Source organism: Macaca fascicularis, chromosome 5, assembly GCF_037993035.2.
Source record: "Macaca fascicularis isolate 582-1 chromosome 5, T2T-MFA8v1.1".
In the NCBI taxonomy this organism is placed as follows: Eukaryota; Metazoa; Chordata; class Mammalia; order Primates; family Cercopithecidae; genus Macaca; species Macaca fascicularis.
In genome coordinates, this window is record NC_088379.1 from 149,525,980 (window position 1) to 149,542,520 (window position 16,541).

Here is a 16,541-nt window from a genome sequence, read left to right on the forward strand (position 1 = left end):
TACAAATAGCAGTAGAGACTTTTTCTGATATACAAAAGCTGAAAATATAACTATCACCAGTAGACTCTTACTACAAGAACTGTTAACACATGTTCTTCAAGCAGAAGAAAAATCGTATCAGATAGAAGTTTGTATTTACACTAAAAATTAAATAGCAGTAGAAATGGTAAATATATGGATAAATATAAAAGACTTTTTTATTTTAAAATCTCTCTAAAAGATAAACATCTCTCTAAATAAAAAACATTAACAATACCATATTGAAGTGTATAACATACAGGGAACACATGTACAAAGGCTGGAAAGGAGAAATGAAAGTATATTGTTTTAAGGTTTTTAGACATGAGGTGGTGTAATATTAACTGAACATATAATGTGACAAGTTAAACCCTAAAGTAACTACTAAAAAAAGAATATGAGGTAATAAGCCAATAACAGAAATAAAATGCAGTAATAAAAAATGATCAACTCCAAAATAGGGAAAAGAGTAAAAAAGGAAATAAACAATAGATAGGACAAATAGAAAACAAATAGGTAATGGATTTTATACCCAACTGAACTACTATTTATATCAAATGTAAAGGGTTTAAACATCTTAATTAAAAGGCATAGGTTATCATATTGGCAAATATAAGCAAAACTCAATCCTATGTTGCTGTACTTTAAATACACAGAAATAGGTTAAAAGTAAATGAATGGGAAAAGATATATCATGTTAACATTAATCAAAATAAAGTAGGATTGGTTATATTAATAATAGAAAATTTTAGAACAAAAAAATTACTAGGAATAAAGCAAGACATTTCATTTCATGATGACAGAAGGTTCAATTTATTAGGAAGACGTAACAATCCTAAATGTTTATCTACCCAACAACAAAGCTTCAAATTATACAAAGCAAAAACTAATAGATCTGCAAGAAGAAACAGACAAACCCCTATTATACTCAGAGATATAAATATCCTTTCAATAGTTAACAGAACAAGTAGATAGAAAATCAAGAAGAAAACATAAGACATGAACAATGTTAATTGACCTAATCATACTTTCATAGAACACTCCACCTAAAACCAGCAGAGTATACATTAATTGTACACAGAATGTTTATCAAAATGGACCATTTTCCTGCCCACAAAAAAGTGTCAAAAATTTAAAAATTCTATGAATATGGAATATATTCACTAAAAACAATGGAACTGAGTTAGAATCAACAACAGAAAGTCTTCAAAAACAAATCCCCAATTATTTGATCACAGAACTTAAATGAGGGATTAGAAAGTGTTTTGAACTGAATGAAAATGAAAGCATGACATTTCAAAATTTCTGGAATGTGGCTAAAGCAGCATTAAGAGGAAAATACCTACATTAAAAAGAGAGAGAGACACATCAAGACAGAAAGAGGTCTCAAACCACTGACCTCAGGTTTCATTTTTGGAATCTATCAAAATCAGAGCAAATTAAACCCCAAGTAAGCAGAACAGAATTAACAATAAAGATCAGAGAGGAAATCAATTAAATTACAAAGAAAACAATAGAGAAAATAAATAAAACCCAGAGCTGTTTCTTTGAAAAAAAAATCAATAAAATTGATAAACCTACGTTCAGATTGATGAAGAAATAAGACAAAAATATGCAAATTACCACCAATATCAGAAATGAGATAAGTGACATTATTACAGATTCTATAGAATAAAAGGATAACAAGGCAATCGTTATGAACAACTTTGTGCCGATAAATGAAATGGACAGATTCCTTGAAAAGTAGAGGCTATCAATGCTCACCATGCTGTAAAGAGTCCACAGCTGCCCTGTCTCCAGAGAATTGTTCTTGGCAGAATGGAACCTGCCTACCTGGGGATGCATGACTCCTAAGGGGAAAACCTGCAAATAATAACCAACTATTAAAGGGGTTAAAAAATTAATCTCTCTACATTTGTCTCGAGTTGGAACCAATTCTATGGTGCCATTCATGCTCCAGAGCCACCTTGGAATCAGGCTGAAGCTAGATCCCGCTTCCAGCCTCATTTAAGCTTCCTTCCCTGGCCATATTCTGCTGTTCTCAACCTCTTCTTCCTTAGTTCTTCTCAATGAATTACTTTCCAAGAATCCGTTTCAGCCTCTGCTTATAGAAAATCCTACCTAAGATAGGGCACTAGAGGGAGGCTAGAAGGCAAAAGAGAGAGAGAAAGGACTTGCTCCCCAGCAATGACCCCTTATCTTGTGTTATGGATTAAATTGTGTCCCACAAAAGGATGTTAAAATCCTAATGCCTGGACCTGATTTGGAAATAGTGTTTTTGCTGATGATCAAGGTAACATGAGGTCATTAGGGTGAAGTCTAATCCAATATGACTGGTGTCCTTATAAAAAGGAGAAATTTGGATGCAGAGATAGACCTGCATAGAGGACGGATACAGAGAGATCACTACCTACAAACCAAGGAGAAGAACACTGGAGGCTGCCGGAAGCTAGGAGAGAAGCCCAGACACACTGTGCTTCATATCTCTAGAAGGAGCCAACCCTGCCAACATCTTAATTTCAGACTTCCAGCCTGCAGAACTGAGATAATAAATTTCTGGCTTTTTGTTGTTGTTGTTTGAGATGGAGTTTCTCTCTTGTTGCCCGGGCTGGAGCGCGATGGCGCGATCTCTGCTCACCACAACCTCCGTCTCCCGTCTCCCGGGTTCAAGCGATTCTCCTGCCTCAGCCTTCCAAGTAGCTGAGATTCAGACATGCGTCACCGCGCCCGGTTAATTTTGTATTTTTAGTAGAGACAGGGTTTCTCCATGTTGGTCAGGCTGGTCTCGAACTCCCGACCTCAGGTGATGCACCCACCTCGGCCTCCCAAAGTGCTGGGATTACAGGCATGAGCCACCAGGCCCTGGCGAATTTCTGTTGTTTTAAGCCACCTAGTTTGTGGTACCTTGTTAAGGCAGCTCTAGGAAAGGAATATATCCTGTCAGTAGCAAGTGGCTTCAGCCTCCAATCTTCTTCCCACACTGCCATCATCAGCTTCATTTCATCATCTCAGGTTATCAACACCCGCTGGGCAGCAACCCTATCTACACAGCTCTACCAGGGCTCTCCAATAAGCATCTAGGTTCTATTAACCCCAACTCTTCCCTCGTCCTCAATTCCTAGGGATGGGAGTGGCTACCTGCAGTAGTGTTCCCCTTTCGCCTTTTCAGTTCCACTTAACTAATTCCTCATCTGTAATTTGCACTGTGAAAATAGCTAGCATGGTTTATTTCTGACAAAGACCCCTGAGTGAAAATCATCTCATTCCGAATTAAGAGCCTGAATCCATAACATACCTTATAAGATCCCATGCAATGTGGACCCTGGCTATTTCTCTGCCCTTGTTTCTGCCCAAATATTGCCCAAATATTTGTTTCTGCCCAAATATTGCCTCGGTAAACACTTTTCCTGACAATGTATACAAAATTATTATTTCTCCCAACCCCGGCAGTCTTTGGCCATGCTCCCTTTTCTCTGCAGCATTCCTCGCCATCTGGTATAATCTATATCTGTTTGTTACCTCTCTTCCCCACTAGAATATGAGTTCCATGAGAAAAGTTTTGTTCACTGCTGTGTCCCCAGGGTCCAGATCAGGCTCTGGTACACAGTAGGTGCTGACTTTTGAAAGAAAGACTAACTGTAGAAAACACCCTAGAAGCAGCCCTACCATTTTTGCGTCCATTTATCTGAATTATAACCAACCTTTAATTTTTAAAGGATATGTATTTATTACCTCGCTTTGCTGGCTGTCCTTCGTTTGTGGAATCACACTTTAGTAGCAAGGTCTGTTGCACTTCCTTAGTGATAGTGCACTTTAAACTGTGTGCTTTCTTCTATTTCACAATTTACTTTTTGAGACAGGGTCTTGTTCTGTCACCCAGGCTGGAGTGCAGTATAATCATAGCTCACTGCAGCCTTGATCTCCTGGGCTCAAGTGATCCTCCCACCTCAGGTTCCCAAGCAGCTGGGACTACAGGTGTGCTCCACCATGCCCGGATAATTTTCCTTATTTTTTTAGAAATGGGGTCTCACTGTGTTGCCCAGGTTGGTCTTGAACTCTGGGGCTTAATCTATCCTCCTACCTTGGACTCCCCAATTGATGGGATTACAGGGGTGAGTCACTATGTCTGGCCCAATTTAAAGTTTTTTTTAATGCAAATATTAGCTCCATTTTAAACCTTTAAAAATTATCAACTCCATCAAGATCAGCCACTCAGTAGCATTTATTGAGAGGCTGGTTGCTGTGCTAGGAGTTGAAACTAAACTATGTTGGGGTGTCCAAAGAAGGAAATGCAATTCCTGCCCTTGTGGAGCTTATAATCTCATGAATATTCAACTTGCACATATGTAAACGTCTCGGGTATTTACCAATGATGCACAAAAGAAAATAAATAAAATATAGTATCTATACACTTGTTAGGTGAGGTGCAATGGTTGAAGGGCCGTTCAAACTAGAATAACTCTTAGAAGAGGTTGTTGTTAAGCCTAAATTTAGAGAAAGAGACAAAGATGGGTAAGTATGAGGGAGGAAAGAAAGGGCACTTGCAAAAACAAAAGTGAATGACAAATACACGGAACTAACTTAATTAGTTACCTGGAGTCTATAAATGAAAAGTCTGCGAATTTGGCCTCTAGCCTCTGAGTTATCTATTCTGCACTTCTCCTCAAATGTATCAAATTATATTCTGAACTCAAATGGTCCTAGACTTTCAACAGTGGTTGGAGTCACTTTGCACTCCTTCCAAGTTATCCTAGGTCTCAACTGAAATGTCATTTTCCCAGAGAAGCTTTTTCCAGTCACTTAATCTGAAATAGATGTTCTTTGTTATTCTATCCCTTAGCATTTCTTTCATAGCCTTTACCATAATTTATAACTGGAATTTTATTTGTTACCTTATCATTTGACTTCTATATTAGATTAATAACTACCTAGAAGCAGGGTGTTTGCATTATTTTTCAGTACTATATACATATCAGCATGGTGCCTAACACTTAATATATATTTGTTGAAATGGAATTAAATAGTACATATTTCTGTGAAGGCCAGAAATCCATACATAAAGCTGATTCCAAAACTCAAAATAATTTTATTTTAAACACTTACCAAAGTTCAATTGTCCTCACTTCTGATACACAGAAATGTATATTCATATAACTCTCTTGATAGATACATATACAAACACATATACATAATTCACATACATGATAATATTTTGACCTTTACTTCTGAAATTAATTTCAATTTATGTCACATATTTCATTTTTTACAATCAACTAAATACGTTCATGAAAATAATTAATTCTTCTAAAGTAGGGAATATAACTCTGGATAGGACCTATGAGGGAGGGATGGTCCAAGCTGGTGCTAGCTCATACACAATGATTTGGTGTACATTTTAAAAAGGACCCACATCCTCTGGGTAGACACAGACACACAGCAACATAAACTCTGCTTGGTGAAGGGAGCCTGGGCAGGACTTCAGCTCCCACTTTAGGTGCTCTTGCACAGGGCATGACCTGCACATAGGTGGCAGTTCTGGAGAGGATTACTCAGTGGTGGTGTGAGCAGATGTGATCTAGCCATCCTTGGGCTGTTCCATTCCTTGCTAGAAAAGGCCAATTTGATTTGTCTGGATTATTTTCGTCAGGAAGGGGTCCCTTCTTCTTTTCACCGCTCTGTCTGTTTAGCTGAAGAGGGAGACCTCTCCAATGAAAGAGGACCATTTTTCATGTTCAAGTGTATGCATGGCTATCCTCTGTTCCTTCAGCCTCCAAGGGGGCTTTCAAGGTTTAATCTAAAGAAATAACCCTGTGTTGATTCTTGATTCCTAAGAAATTATGCTGTCAGTCTGGTTGTAGGCAAGGGTTGCAATTTTCCCTCTGGAAAAAATGAATCAGAAGTTAGTCCATTTGTGTAACACTGCTTAGTAACTGTTTAGAAATTATACCAGTAACACTAAGAATAAGCTCAAGCTATCTCCTAAGTGACCCAATTTATTGACTTTCAGGACAAACAGTAGATGAAATCAATTCTAGTTTCCATATATCAAAACTAACAAGCATGTCTTATTTCAGTAATCTTTTATAAACTTTCTATATCTTAGGGTCAAGGGTTATAACAGATGCATAGTATTTTAAAAACAAAATTAATTTACCTTTAAGTGTCCTTAGTCTTGAAGTATAAGCCATAAGAAAGGCCTGTTTCAAAACTACTAACATGAATTTATCAGAGTAGGAGCTCAAACCACTGAAATATGTTTTTAGAAGGATTTTTACTTTGGAAAATGAATATAAACTTGGCATTTGGGAATAAAGCGTTGGATAGTGGAAAGCACCCCAGATTGGGTTCAAGTCCTTATTCTCAAACTATCTAATGAGATGAAACTATGCAAGTGATTTAAATTTGATGGGATTCATCTTGAGATCTATTAATGAGTTTAAAGTCTTAAAGTGCTTGCAGCTCTCTGATTAATTTTATATTAAAAGTCCTCAAAGCAGAAAGAATATCAGATAAAAAAAAAAAAAAAAAAACAGCCTGTGAGATCCTAAGTGGACTTACAATCACGTGTATGAAGAATCATGTGTATACAGCAGCCCCTGGGGAAAATGTTAAACGTGTCATCGGGGCCCTACCTTTAGCTGAGGACTGGGCCAGACATCCTAGCAGATTCTTTTCAGTTATTCTGATGTGTCACCTCTTTTGGGAAAAACCTAACTTCACTAATATCCAGGTTCAGCAAGTGAAAAAGACAGAAGCCTTACCTAGCCACCGTGACCACTTTAAAGAAGTGATTAATTTAGTCAGCTGCCCACCTCAATCATCACCAACTTTTGCAATGGCTTGGCGAAATCAATGTCCAACAAGTGAAGCAAATCCAAATATGGTGAACATTCCTCCATTGCCAAAATGGGAAAACTGCCTTATCTCCTCATCAAAGCCCATCTTCTGGGAAATCAGCTCCTCTGTTAAATACCCAAGTGGGCTAGAAGCACATTTTGTGTGCAACCCTGTAGAAGCTCGTCCTGATGCCAACTTGCAGGGATCCAGTAAACCTCAAGTCACCGCTCTTGATAACATAGACATCTTTTTAGAAACACTTTATTTATACAGACTTTGTCTAGCTGGGGAAAAGGTTAATTTATCTGTATACACAGGGATAAGTAGAGCACAGCGCTTCTGGACGCCCTTAAACTTGCAACTAATTCTTTCTCCAGATCTAACGCCTCTGTTTCTACTCCCGGGGAATCTCTCCCCAGGGACTGCGCGCGCGTGCGTGCGTGTGTGTCTGTGTGTGTGTGTGTGTGTGTGCTTTAAAATGATCACTAATTCCGCGCCCAGCTTCTCTCCGTCCACCTGTGGCCCAAGAACCTGTGTTCCCAGATGGCACCAGCGGGGCCTGGCTTATTCCAGAACACATGTGGGGCCCTGAAAGGTGCGTCGGGGACTAACCCGCCCAAACCGAGGCAAACACTCTGGGAGGCCGACTCCGGCTTGGCTTGTGGCCCGACATACCGCCCCACTCCGCGCACACGTGTCTGTGACACTTCAGTGGCTTGCAGGACCTCCAGCGAGGATGTCTCCAAACCATCTCAGCCTACTCAACGGCATCTGGGATGTCCCCCTGCCTCTAAGTCAGACCCCAAGAAAGATCTTTGAGGACTTGAGCTTCACATTGAAAATCAGTGTGGAAAATGGGGGTGTCCGTGAGGCTGGGGGAGACAAAGGGGCCCAAAAACTCCCTCCCGTCCGCTTCAGCCCACTTAGTTCACCCTCCCACGGGGCGAGGGGCGGGCCGGGGGGCTGGGGTGGGGATGGCCCTGGAAGGGGTCCCTCCCTTCCCACCTCCCACGGCCCACCCTTACTTACTTTCTCTCGGAGCCTCTGCTTGGCCGCCTTTAGCCCAGGCGATGCGGAGGGGAAGCGGGGAGGAGAGAGGAGCCTGCGGACTGCAGCAGCCGGGCAGTCCCGGAATCTCCGGACTGCGCCCCTGCCCCAAGCCCGCCGGGAACCGGGGCCGTGGACGCCCCCACCCGGGCGCCGCGGCGAGGCGGGCGCGCTGGGTTCAGCACCCTCGAGGCTGGCTCCGAACGCTCACGGCCCTCCCCCTCTGTCCGCCGCCGTCGCTGCCAGCCGCCCCTCCCCGCCGCAGCAGGGAGGCCGCCGGGGCCCGGGGGACGCGCTCGCGCGGGGGCTGCCCCCTCCCCTTCCCCCCACCCTGGGCGGGGGCGCGCGAGAAGCGGTGACGTCAAGGGGCGCGCTGTGGCAGCACCTCCCCGCGCGCTAGTTAAAAAGAAGAAGAAAAGAGGGAGCGAAACATGAGAGGCTGTGTGAGAAGCTGCAGCCGCCGGCAGAGGAGACCTCAGCATCATCTAGAGCCCAGCGTTGACCCTGCCTCCGCCTGCCCCGCCGCCGCCGTCGCCGTTTCTGTTCCTGCTACTGTACCACCTAAACAACTCCCGTTACACGGACAAGTGAACATCTGTGGCTGTCCTCCCCTTTTCTTCCTCCTCTTCCAACTCCTTCTCCTCCTCCCACTTCCCAGCCGCAGCAGAAAGCCCCTAACCCAACTGACACTGGCACAACTGAAAACGGTGTCATCTGCACAACTTTATCTCGCTCCTCGGGCTCCCCTAAGGCATTGGACCCATCGCCGCGTCTTTTATTTTTTGCAAAGTTGCATCGCTGAACGTATTTTTGTCCCCGTCACCTCCCTCTGCCTCTGGAGCGCCCTGCAGCCCCGCAGCCTCCTCCTGGAGCTGCGCCTTAGTGCCTCTGCTGGGCAGTGGCGTTCCCCCCCCATCCTCCCGCGCCCAGCCCCTGCTGCTCTGGGCAGACGATGCTGAAGATGCTCTCCTTTAAGCTGCTGCTGTTGGCCGTGGCTCTGGGCTTCTTTGAAGGAGATGCTAAGTTTGGGGAAAGAAACGAAGGGAGCGGAGCAAGGAGGAGAAGGTGCCTGAATGGGAACCCTCCGAAGCGCCTGAAAAGGAGAGACAGGAGGATGATGTCCCAGCTGGAGCTGCTGAGTGGGGGAGAGATGCTGTGCGGTGGCTTCTACCCTCGGCTGTCCTGCTGCCTGCGGAGTGACAGCCCGGGGCTGGGGCGCCTGGAGAATAAGGTAGGCAGTCACCGGCCTCACGGACGCGTACTTGGCATATTGGCTGGGTGGGGTTCCCTGTGGCTCTGGCAAAGCCGGTGGCTGTAAGAAGGGCAAAACTTCTTTGGGGGAGTTCTTTTCATAACTTTTCTAAAGCGCTAACGTGATTCTGTTGTGTGTTCTCTGGGGTAAGCAAATAGCTTTCCCGCCCCCAGAGTCCGCGGTCGGGATGCTGTGCAAACTTGCCTATCTCTGAAAACAGACGCTTCTGCGGTACCCGCACCCTGGGCTGGGTAAATATTTTAAAAGAATCGCGATGAACAGTGTGTTTTGGATCGAATGGGGCACTGGCTGCGGTGAAACTGTAAATTAAGGTGGCTGTGGTTTCCGGTTTATTTTTCTAGGGTAAAAAGATTTGTGCCGTTTTCTCCACGTGCTCGGTTAGGGATAGGATTGAATTGTAAAGGATGTTGAAGCGTGGTTGGTTTATGATCCCCAGCCCCGTCAGAGGGGGGTGTCTTGCATTACATTAGTTAAACCAACAGAAAGGAACTCTTGGTCCTCCGGTTAGGGACCTGAAAAACACTGGCGAAAGATTTTGCTGGGGCGTTATTTATCACGTAAAACTGAGACGATTCTTCGTCATTTTGTAACATTATAAATTCAGACTTTCAGGGTCAGTTAGGTGTCTTGGAAGAAGATCTTCTCTAAGAATTTGTTTTAAGAGTAATGGCATTTACGTTATCCTTGTGTTAATAAGTTTAACTAAATACTAACATGGTGTTTGTTGACTGTAAAGACACGCTTGTTTTTGAGTTTGCAATATCATTCTTGCCAGGAGATGCAGTCATGGGTGGTATTCACTGTACACCAAGGAATGATTGCTGGGTCACGTCATTAACAATCACTGCACGTGAAATAAACAATCAGGTGTCTTTGCTCCCCCTCCCTTTCCCCATTTTAGGTTTAATTAAGAATTCCTCTGTTAGAACACTGCCAGTTGTCAAGGTCTGAGAGACTCTTGGAAAACTCGTGCTTCAGTCTTGCTGGCCCAGGCATAAAAAAAAAATACCCAGGCTGAATCTAATTTTTATGCTCAGTTCACGGTAGATTTCACTCTATTCTCATGTAAACAGCTCCTACGAATCAACATATGTGTCTGGGTGGTATCTCTCACTTTGTTTTGTAACAAAAAGCCATATTGCATCATTTAATTTGCTCAAGTCATGCAAATAGGAAAAAATCAATAGGACAAAAAGGGGTCGACTTATCCTCCTCCCCACTAAACTGCTGCCCACACACAGAGTCCTGTTGCTTATGGCAAAAGAATAACAACAACACCATTGTATTTGTTAGTTGGTTCACTAATGGGTGAAACTAGAGAACATCATTCTCTTTCAGTCCCCAGCTCTGTCCAAATGTTCATGCCTTTTGAGGGAGCATTTGTCCAACTCCTTCTATTCCCAGATGAGTGAGAACTGTCTTGCTGCAGGTTTTCAGCTGCAACTCTCTTTTTATTCTTACCATATGCAGCAGGAGCCTGAGATTCAGGGAACAGATATTCCAGGATTTTATTCAAAACAATGTCATTAAGCTCCTGTGTTGCAATTGAATTAAGTTTCAAAATAGCTACATTCAGGTCACCTTAAAGGTTTTATCAGGAGCCCTAAAGAACCAGCAAATTCAGAGAAAAGTTTAGAAATATTTGCCATTAAGTCTCCCTTGGTGTAATATATACTATGAATATACTGATGATCTAGGGACCCCTGCAGTACTCAACTCTTCCAGGGACATATGGAATGAAAATTTTGTTCTTCACTAAATGGTGGGGAGAAAGGGAAGGGGGATGGGACCGAGGGGAGTTATAGCCCTTAAGAGAAGTTATATAATTTTTTTTAAAGAAATCATTCTTTAGGAAGCAATCTGCCATGTTAACTATACACATTCCTTTCTGTTTTATGTGCTTCCAATCTTCAACAAACCCCTACTCATTTGGAAAGTCTGTCTGAATTAAGTTTGGTACACTAGACTTTTGCTGGTTCCATTACAAGTGGTTTATAAACTAACAATACCCAAATTGTTCAAAACAGAGATTTGCTATAGCTATGCATATGCATTCTTGACCTATATTAGTTCTCAAGTTTTAATAGTTTTTAAAACATGTTATTTTATAATAAACTTCAGTGTTTCCCTTTTTCCCGTAAGCCTTCCTGGATTATAATATATGTTAGGATCTTATTTCATAATGTGTATACAGGAGAGATGATTGCTATTTGAAAGGGCCCTTTTTTTGTTTATGGAAGAAAAAAAAATCCCCAGAAACATTTCTGCAGCTTTTCAAGAAACTACAGTAGTAGGTTTTTCCTACAGGAAGAAATTTCTTAGACAAATAGATAGTAGCAAACTAGGTAGGAATATTAGCATGCTCAGCCATACAATTAAGTCCTGTTTCTAGGCTAAGAAATTTTCTTTAATGAACTAGAATTGAGTTCAATTCTTTAGTCATGGAATTATGTTCTATTTTAATTTTTTATATATTTTAATAATGTTCTATATTGTAATAAGATTGTTAACTACCTTGACAAATAAGTACTGTCAAAATTTAGGAAGTCATATTATCTTAGCAATATTATCGCACTTTCTAAATACAGCATGCTAAAAGAATCTAATTCTCATTAACCAGATTGAATCTGCAACCAACTAAAATACCCCCATTTCTAAAACTTAACTTGTAGCCACAGAGGCATAGAAGTTCTCTCTACCTTGGGTGGTTTCACAGCCAAAGCTGTCAAGGAATGGGTGAAAAGTAATTGTTTTCAAGTGTGCCCTTTTACAATCATTTGTTTGCTCTGGCTCTTTCAGGCACAAAGGCTATTGTTGAACACATCCAACTAAACAAATAACTCATCCTGGGGTCCCTTTAACAGCTGCCTTAGTACAATGATCTATTTACATATTAGCCTAAAATTGAAACTGAACTCTTTAATGACATAATCCAGCACTATAGTTCAGAGACACATGTGTTCTACCCAACAGCTGAACAACCTTGTAGGCATATGATTTTTAGAAATAACTTTTTGTGTACCAAGTGATCTTAAGGCGACATCTTAATATACTGTCATGTATTTTCTCCTTTTGTCCCCTCATCGAACCCGTGTGGGTGCCTTTTGCCCTCTTTGTTTAGTTACTTGGTAAATAAAGAGAAATACAGAAGGTCTCTGTCACCCATTTTACTATTTGTTGATAAGCTATAGTTGGAGGCCACGCTTTACTGTGTATCCCCTATTTATCTTACCCTTCTTCTATGGATTTTACTTTCGTGTGGCTAAAGATTAAAGGATGACCTGCCAGATGTTATAAATTAGCAACAGCCACAATGATTACTAGGCATGCTGTAATAATGTCTCAAAGTTTTACATGATTTCTGAAGTATATTTAGTTTTAACCACTGTGATGGTTTTGTATACAGCTTTCAAAAATTGAAACAGGAAATTAGCTTAAATTTCTTCTTAAGATTGACGGCATCATCAGAAATAAAGTTAAGGACCTATATAAGACACAGACACATAGGCAAAAAAGAAGAAGAAATTACGCTACACACACCCAGACTCATCTGTCTAAAACCCTGTTGCAGCTTTGGCTGAGTCAGTTTAATTGACTTCAGTAAGACTATTGGTTCATTGAAACCAAAGCCAGAATGATGGCTCTATCTATCTTCAAATAGGTATTTACACTGCAGACCTCACACAGAGCAAAATGTTACCATCCTGCTGGGCCGGAACAGCATGAAACTTTAAAAAGAATAATATTATACTTGATTTCAGATAATTTATTGAATCCTACTTCTGAAACTTTTGATGAGAGATCTGTGGCCAGAACACATTCCAAAAATTGTAAAAGACAAAATTCCTTAGGCACTAAAATCAAGCTCTTCCTGGAAAGCAGCTGAGAGAGTATACGAGGATCATTTTGTTTCAGCTATAAAAAATGGCAGCATGCATAATCTCCATAAAACCAAAGGTAATTACATTCCAGTTTTTCAGCCAGCAAAAGAGGTGGCTTCAGCATCCTGCAGTTGTTCTGTCCTTAGTGGACTGCTATATGATAAACAAACAGAATTGCTTTATGATAAACAAACAGAACAGAGTTGAACACTATTAATATTGAATAGATCTGGTGAGGTCTGCCAGAGTATGGACAATAAAAGACATTTAAAACATTCTTGGAATGCAAATTCTAAGGGTGTAGTCCATGTTTCCTTTTAGAAAATTTTATCCATTTAAGCAATTGTTATTTAAATAAATTGATAAGACTGTAAATATAATTGTGATTAATAATAATTTTTCTGAATATTGTAGCTACAACCTATTATACGTTTTTCCAAAATATGATCACTTCTATTGGACTTGCTGCATACTAAAATTTCAGTATGTTTGTATTCAATTTTTTTTCATTACTTTGCTCTTGCAGATTCAAATTTTTGTGATGACCTGGAATATCATTATCCCAAAAAACAGAAGCCATAGGTTTACCCAAATTAGAACCTTAATTTGTTAAAGGAATATTTGTTTAAAACAGTGCTCTAGAATTTAAAATGTTAAATTTGATTGATAGTTCTAAAGAAGTAATAAAGTATAAATATAGTTAGATGAATTGGGAAAAGGTTTAAAATTCAATTCCATTATGTTGTTTTTAATGTAAAAAATCAATTCTTGATTTTGACAGCACTACATTTCCCAAGTCAAATATTGTGTTGATATTGCCTTCTATATATATTAAAGGAGGTTCCGAAGGCAGGTTTTTAAAGTTACTGCTAAACAACAAGACCTATTCTGTCTATTAATTGCTAAACTCAATGAATCAGTAACTCAAATTGGTCTTATTGAAATAAAAGACATGTCACTGTAAAAATTGTGATGAAGGTATGTCACTTTTCATTAAAATTCATTACGTATCATTCAAAAATACTTCGTTAAGCTCTTGTGTTTATTCATGCATATAACATACCTGAGGACCCAGTTAAAAAATTTTTCCTGGCTAAGATATAACGAATAATAAAAATTGGTTGTAAACCTGTTTGATTTCACTTTGGATATTATTTTTATAAAACATGAATGGCAAATCCTACTTTAGAAAACTTTCCCTAATGCAGTCTGCAGATTGAAAACTAATTGAAATTTGAGAAATGTAACCCAAGTATATTTTTGACATAATCATATTAAGAATTTCAGGAATGAAATAGATTTTCACGTAAGACACAAATAAGTCGTGTCTTGAAAAATTCTGTTTTGCATGCAGTTGGACAGAGGTTGGGATTTTAAAGCTAAGTATCATTCAGTATACACTTTGAGGCAGAATGCAGTGATAAAGTCTTAAAGAGTCTAAATATAATTGCCTTTTATTTTTTCACACCTGAAATACAGATGAAGTCTTTGATTTGCAAGAATAAGAAGCACTTTTATGTATCCCTGCCTTTTGTTCTCCCAGCCCAGTCCCAGAGACTATACTTGTATCCTTATAAAGGCATTCTGTATTGTGACACAGTAATTCTTTTCAGAAAACTTCATTGGCTAAATTAGACTTTTCTACTTACACAATTGCAAAAAAATAATAATAACTATACCTAACTTTACCTAACTAAAAAAATTGTTTGTTTCTGATTTATGACTTTCAGATATTTTCTGTTACCAATAACACAGAATGTGGGAAGTTACTGGAGGAAATCAAATGTGCACTTTGCTCTCCACATTCTCAAAGCCTGTTCCACTCACCTGAGAGAGAAGTCTTGGAAAGAGACCTAGTACTTCCTCTGCTCTGCAAAGACTATTGCAAAGAATTCTTTTACACTTGCCGAGGCCATATTCCAGGTAAGAAAAAAAAATGCATAAGTAAAATAAACCACTGCACAATATCCTTGTAAGATACCTATGCTTAAATGCTTATTTATAAGACTTGTAAAATTTATCTTGTCTTTAAAATTACCTATTTTACCTCATAATTAACATTTCCAAATTTATAACTTTTATTGCCTCTAAAGGGAATATTGTAATTTCAGTCTGCAAATAGTATAATTGGTTTTGTCGACTTATTATATATTTCTTGTTAAGCTGATAATACAGGTGGTAATCTTTATACACGTTGTATTCTCAATCCAAATTCCTCGTTGGTGCCTTCTTTACCCATCACCATCAATAGCAAGGCAACGTCTTCTTCTACACAGCTGATACATAACTGGAGAATGTCCACTGACTTGTAAGATAGATCCTTAAACAAAATATGATTAGCCATCCAAAAAAGTAATATCTTACAAAGCACTTTCACATAAAATGATGAATTTTCTCCTCAAAACCCCTGTAAGGTAGGTAGAAACAGTGGAGTCCTCTCCAATTGACAGATGAGGAAATCTGAGCTTTGGGAGAAGTCAAATGCCTTACTCAAAGTTATACAATGAGAAGGTGATAGGAGAGATACGGACGTTCTCATGCATATAGTGTCATGAACATGCCTAGTCACTATTGTAGTTTGGACTCTAATAAGCATATATATTCATTAATTAATTTTTATCATCAAAAATTTGTAAACTTTTGTTACTGTTGCTTTAGTTGGAAGACTCAACAGAGAGGAAAAAAATAATTTAATAAGACATTCTATTTAGTTAGGCAAAGTCGCACACAAATCTACTGAAGATTAAGCAGTGTTTAAGGAAAAGGCAAGCTTTAAGAACTGTAGAATGCACTGAGAGAATTTTTTTAAGTGCTATGTACATTTTACTTTTTTCTCTGACTCAGGAAAGTGTAGATTTTCATATTTTTAATATAGCTCTCTTAATAACCTTATAAAATATTTTGACTTGGGTTGCTTGCTTCCTTGAATATAGCATAACATATATCTAAACCCATTCAATATGAAAATATTATTATTGTTTTCATAAACCACAGCCATGTTTCTAAGCCTTTTCTCAAGCAGCTGTTTCTTCCTCTTTATCACATTCCCCAGAGCAAAGCAGAATAGGTCACGGTTGCCTAGATGGCCTACAAAGAAGTGATAACAGATTAGATACCATAAATGTTTGCTGGAAACTTCAAGTCTTGAACACTTGCCTTTAGGACTATAAATTGAAAGTGATATCAACACTAAGCATTTTTATTTACCATTATCTACTTTAGATAAATACAACATGCTGGATTTGGGGACTTAACTGTGGGGGTCTTTATATATTTGAAGTAATTTTAGCTTCAAATAACAATAAAATAAAAGTAATATCCACTGAAAGAGAGAGCACAGCAAACAGCTCAGAGCCAGAACTGCAAGCACCTCACTCCCCAGATCAACATATGTGGTGACGAATGACAAATTTATTTTTCTACAAAGTTTGTATATATGTAAAACTGCTGAAGTGCATCAAGATGTCAAGTGCTTTTGGTGGCCA

The 16,541-nt window shown here is 39.5% G+C and overlaps 1 protein-coding gene and 1 long non-coding RNA gene across 4 annotated transcripts in view; one reads left to right on the top strand and one right to left on the bottom strand.

Annotated features, from left to right (window-relative positions):
- Positions 1 to 5,081: 5,081 nt before the first annotated feature.
- Positions 5,082 to 16,541, bottom strand: part of LOC123573634 (uncharacterized) — a 65,011-nt gene continuing 53,551 nt past the window's right edge. The window contains exon 3 of the long non-coding RNA XR_012435134.1: positions 5,082 to 5,897. This is a non-coding gene — a long non-coding RNA (uncharacterized lncRNA). The remainder of the gene's footprint in view (positions 5,898 to 16,541) is intronic.
- Positions 8,334 to 16,541, top strand: part of HHIP (hedgehog interacting protein) — a 97,794-nt gene continuing 89,586 nt past the window's right edge. For all 3 annotated transcript variants that reach the window (XM_005555999.5, XM_005555998.5, XM_005555997.5), the window contains exons 1-2: positions 8,334 to 9,133; positions 14,787 to 14,979. In XM_005555999.5, the coding sequence (XP_005556056.1) occupies positions 8,855 to 9,133; positions 14,787 to 14,979 (472 nt within the window). In that variant the 5' untranslated portion in view covers positions 8,334 to 8,854. The remainder of the gene's footprint in view (positions 9,134 to 14,786; positions 14,980 to 16,541) is intronic.